We start from the raw sequence: 5,733 nt of genomic DNA on the forward strand, positions 1-5,733 counted from the left end.
AGGAGAGATTAGCTGAACTGAATCTATTCTCCCTTGAGAAGAGACGTATAAGGGGGATATGATCACCCTGTATAAATATATAAATTGTCTATATAGAGAACTCTCTTCCCAATTATTCACTTTGAGATCATTACAAAGAACAAGAGGGCACTCTTTGTGTCTGGAGGAAAAGAAGTTTAAGGAAGGGATTCTTCACTGTAAGGTCTGTGCAATGTGGAATCGGCTCCCTCAGGAAGTAGTTTCAGCAACTACTACAGATTGCTTTAAGGAAAAACTGGATGATTTCTAGAAGCACAGAATATAACTGGGTATTAAGGATTTAAAGTTGCCTTGTGGGATAGGGAAGACATTTTTTCCCCCTACTGGAGTAATTTGTGCCAGACTTTCTTTGTCTTTCACTGGATCAACTACGTCCTTAGGTTTTTTTTCTGAGATATGTTTATTTGAAGTTAATGTTTTTGTTTTATTCTGTGTACCTGGGGTAGGTAAAGCTGATATCTAGGCAGAAGTCACAGATTTATGCAGTTCTGTACTTAGATTAGTTTACAGGTGTAGTAGTAGGTGTGCCATTCCCTTGTTGTCTCCTTATGAGATCAAGTAGCAGCAAAATAAGCCAATCTATTTGTGTGGAAAAGGCGCAACAAAGGAAGCAAAAGCAGAATGACCCAGAGTCACTATGTTTCTTATTTCATTGTCCATTTACATGCTGAGACAGGTCCAGTACAACCCGGGCTCTAAACTAACTGGGTTTATTGATGAAGTAATATAGCAGCAGGGGAAATGTCTGGATTTTAGATGAATTATTACAATATATTTTTTGTCATTTTTATAAAACTATTTTTGGCTGGAGTTCTGCTTTAAAGTACCCCTCTTAATGATAGAACATCATGCATCATATGCATTATTTACTTTATACATGCCATCGTTTTATCAGTTAACAATGTCTGTCATGTTCTACTTTATGACTTTACACCTACGTTGCAGAAAGTGTCGATGCCCATCAGCGGACTTTGGACTTGGGATCTCAGACTGGATGTCAGCGGCGCAATAAAGAAGTTTTAGCCTGGGTTAAGAAACGTCGACGAACTATTCGCCGAGAGGATTTGATCAGCTTTCTGTGTGGCAAAATTCCCCCTCCACGTAACTCTCGTGCACCACCAAGACTGACTGTTGTTTCACCAAACCGAGCTACGCCATCTGAAACTGGTTCGTCAGTAGAGACTGATTTGCAGCCCTTCCGAGAAGCAATAGCTCTCCATGGTAAGTTCATGTTTTTATTCTTAACATTGCTGTGGTGGTTTATAACCAATAAACAAAATAAAAGTGGGTAATTTTAAAATGAAATGTATTGAAACAAGTGTGTAAAGTGTTTGTTCTCTACTATTGCCATACTGCAGCTTGTGTATCCATTTAGGATTGAAGAGAAGGAAAGTTTGTTTTAATTTTCCAAACGTACACCTCTTTTATAAGAGAAATTTTAGGCCCCCGTTACAGACTTCTCCTTTGGAGAATAGTTGCTACCTGGTTATCATTCTAATTGTTCTGCTCCAATATATTCTGATTGACTGACCTGCGATATAGATGAATTATCTCAGTTATTTTCTACATGCATGTTTCATTTCTGTTACATAGGAGTGTTAAATCCAGACACGGCCAGGAAACTTTGGCATGTGTAGGAGGTAGTCAGCAATGGTGCCACCATATTTCTATCATGGAAAGGTTTATTACCTAACTATAGAGAACTAGTAATGTGCTGTATCTCAGTTTATTTTGCCAAGGGCAAGATTTTCTCATCCAAGTAAAATGTTTTAAAAAAACAAAATGTTATTTTAATAAATATACAAAAGTTTAAGATGAATGGTGAATTTAGCAGGCATCAATTGCATGAAATGTGTTCTTTTTTGTTTTGCAGGACTGAGTGGTGCAATGGCTAGTATTAGTGTCCGTTCAAGTACTCCAGGCTCACCAACTCATGTTAGCGGCAGTTCTACCAGTAGCCGCAGGAGAAATGGACTCCTTGATGTTGATTTGAACACTTTCATATCAGAGGAAATGGCACTCCACTTAGATAGTGGCAACCGCAAACGTACCTCAGCCCAGTGCGGCGACGTCATTACAGACTCGCCAACTCACAAACGCAACCGACTTATGTAAATCTGCAGAAGACTCTACCACCATGCTGCTTTGAAGCCACTTTTAATCCTCAACATACTGTTTAAAAGGAAACATCAGGCCCATCTTCCCTTTTCACTGTTAAAGACCCTTGAATTATTAAATAATTGCTGTTAAGCGAGCTCCTGCTATTGTAAATGTGGTTTTCTTTAAACTATACACCCAGCAGAGGACATCTGGTCTGTGTAAAATTTGGAAAGATTTTCATAACATGAACATCGGTTCATTCTGTGCAAAGTGACCTTACTTGTATCTCAAAGGGAAAATGTAAATTGTTGGATAGTATGGTAATTTTTTTTTTTTTTTTTAATGCCCCAACTGGTCTGAGTATTTTTGCTTCAACAGTATTGCAATCTGCCTGTTGGATTTGCCTAACTCAGCTGTGCAAGCCAGTCAGTTCCATTCCTTTTTAGGCACTTAGTTACTACAATTACATTGCATTTTTTCTTCAATATTAATATGGTGATTTTGTCCAGAGGTGCTATAGTTATGCTACTTTTCGTTAACAGTGGATCAATACAAAGCACTTTTCACTGGGTATTTTTTAGTTTTAGTGCTGTCCTTTACCAATAATAAATCTCCCAGATTACTCTTAAAAGGCTTTTAATATTGTCAGTTTAAACACATTTATACTCATACTTATATGCTGGTTGTATCTTTGTGGGGATAAATGTAAACTGTATAAATCACTTTAAAGTTGTCATCCCCATCTACTGTTTTAAACACTTTTTTTTTTAATCTGTGTTCATTAAGATATTTATTGATTTGCAAGATAGTTCTATCTATAGGCTACACACTTTCTATTTACAATCATAAATAGAAAATATGTAGCCTATAGATACAAATGCTTTTTCTTTCCATCACTGCCTCTTGATGGGTTCACAAATTATGTAGCCTATATATACAAATGCTTTTTCTTTCCATCACTGCCTCTTGATGGGTCCAGAAATTATCTTAGGATTGTGTACATTTGTTGTATTTTAAAACCATCCTAAGATTTATAACCACGGCAAAAAATGGCAGAGGTAGAATGAGGGGAGAGCACCGGGATCCTGCTGGTGACAATCTAAAACAACTGTTTTGATTGTTTAGTATAGGTCTTGCTACAACACAAGCCTTCCTTCCAAATTACAATCTTAACTTGGCATGTCTTTAAACACAAGTTGTGACCTCTTCTCTAACTAATTTGTCATAAATCATCTGGTTAGGTGATAATTGTAAGACTTTTCTTGTGTTTAGTGAACCTCTTCTTTGCCTTTACTGAGAAAAGTTACACTTTTAAAGGGCTTTGAGCAGCTAATACTTTCTACCCTACTAACCTAATGGTCTGACAAGCCACCACAGATGCTGTGCATGGAATTTGCTGAACACAGATGTGCATTCTATCCCTTTCTGCATTACAGTGATTGGACTAAATGAATTGGTGCTCATGCACTACTGTATGGCAGGGAGGCAGGTTGAGTGTCACGTCCCCCATAGCTAGAATTACCATTGTATTATTTTATTATTATTTGAGGTGATGTTGGTGGGGATGTTTTTTGTTATTTTTTTTTTTCTGCGCTAGAAGTCCTTTCTGCAATGTAAGCCTGTTACTTTGCCCTCTATGAGCGAGGTACATGTTCACTTTAAAACCTCCATTGAAACATACCTTAACTTATTTAGAAAAAAATTATATATATCTAATAAAAATTATAAAGCTTTACAGACATGTGCCCATTGGTTACCTTGTTTAGACTTACAGCAAAGTGAGCTTTGTTTTCTTTTTACTGTAAGACTCCTGTGGTCCTTAGTAGATCATTATAAAAAAAAAAAAGGGCTGCTGAGGATGTTACTTTTTAATTGTAATTTGATTTAGTGTAAACAACTTATTGGGTGGGTGACTTGAGAGGTAATTCAGCCTTCTATAGCTTGTTGATGGAACTGTGATCTCCATATTTTTATGTGGGAATGTCATAAACAAATCCTTAAAACCAGTCATGGTCAATTGGCCTTAACTTGCCATTTTTAGATTACGTTTGTCACTAGATTTCATCTGTGATGGTGTATTGAGAAATTCATTTTTATGGCAATAAAGGCACTCCTGCGAATGGTGATGAAATGGCTTGGTGGTCGGGTCTCAAGATGGTTGAAAAAACAAACACACACTGGAGTGCCTTATTTGTGTACTGTGACATTTTCAAGCTATTTGCACATATTCAGTCGTTTAAAACAACAACAAAAAAATTGCGTGCATGTCTAATGCTGCTTAAAATGATGTTCATGAATAATCGGTGGCATTCAACAGTCTGTTAGAAATTAGTCATTTGCTTTTAAGTTTATCTTTCTGGAAGACTAAACTACTTAATTGTATATCTTACTGCTGTGTGTAACCAGGCAAACAAAATTTATTATTTGCAGTCTGTGAGCAGATATAGTAGGGTCTGGACTATAAAAATGAGATCTTGCTCTTCTTATAGGTTATGTATGGAATAATAAACTAATTGGGACTTGTAAAACCTAAAGTGGAAAACCAGTCAAAATGTTTTTTTGGATAATGGAGAGATTAACGCTACTGTTGACTTTTCATAACTGTCTAAATTTCTACCCCTTCATTCTGTCCGGTAAGAGTGGTCTTAAAATGGAATAAAGTGTTTTTTTTTTTCTTATTTTAATGGGGGGAAAACCTAAGGTTCTATTTCTGTGTTCGTCCCTGTCCTCTCTGCCTAGCAAAATGGGTGGAAATTTTCCTGATGGGAACATGACAAAACCTTTCAAAGGTCCAAACCCAGGCCATCAGTCTCTCCACATGGTAAAAAGGCTAAACGTTCCACTTTAAGTTGTTTAGTGTTATAAACGATCCAGGTAATTTTTTTAAACAGGAGGCTCTTATAAATGTCTTAGTTGGTAAGTTGTAGAAGTCCTTTGACAATTTTCCACTTATGAAGTGCAGCTGCCAAACCTGGGAAATACCATCTCTCTTGTTTGTGTGACAATCGTTCCCTTTGTTATTGCACGTGTCTGCTGCTTCATGATTCTTTGATATGGAGGGTGTGTGATTATTACCAAGTTTGTAGTTTTGACAACCGGCCACCAAGGGAGACTTGGAAACCTAGTTTGGAGGGAAAAAGACAAGGCAGAGGATGTAGAAAACTGAAAATGTATGGGAAGTGACATTTTTCTCCTAAAAAATGCTGTTGGGTGAATACCAGATATTAAAGCTGCCATTTTTATATTGGAAATGAGGCTTGTTTATTACTTAAATTATTGGCTTACTTGGTAAGTTCAATTTCTCGTTTTCACTGCAGCTTGTCACAGAAAAATTACAATAAAACATGCCATTAACAACACTGTAGTTCCTTATTTACGGTTTCCAATTTTTAAAATTTTGTATATAGTTAGAAAATGTCAATCTCTTCTGTTTTCAATATGTATACAAATTTTCATGTCAGTGGACTGCTAGAGGTCTTTAATATTATATTTATGCCAAGGTAAATTCAACTCTTTACAAGCTTTGAAAACAAAGGGTTTTTTTTTTTTTAACCAATTCCAACATTAAATTTTATATTTTGGAGCATAGCAGTT

At 36.4% G+C, this 5,733-nt stretch overlaps 1 protein-coding gene across 1 annotated transcript in view; it reads left to right on the top strand.

Moving 5' to 3' along the window:
- Positions 1-5,498, top strand: part of HAPSTR1 (HUWE1 associated protein modifying stress responses) — a 9,260-nt gene extending 3,762 nt beyond the window's left edge. The window contains exons 3-4 of the mRNA XM_072418913.1: positions 985-1,260; positions 1,913-5,498. Of these exons, the coding sequence (XP_072275014.1) occupies positions 985-1,260; positions 1,913-2,154 (518 nt within the window). The 3' untranslated portion in view covers positions 2,155-5,498. The remainder of the gene's footprint in view (positions 1-984; positions 1,261-1,912) is intronic.
- The last annotated feature ends 235 nt before the right edge of the window (positions 5,499-5,733 follow it).

Source organism: Pyxicephalus adspersus, chromosome 7, assembly GCF_032062135.1.
Source record: "Pyxicephalus adspersus chromosome 7, UCB_Pads_2.0, whole genome shotgun sequence".
NCBI classification, from domain to species: domain Eukaryota; kingdom Metazoa; phylum Chordata; class Amphibia; order Anura; family Pyxicephalidae; genus Pyxicephalus; species Pyxicephalus adspersus.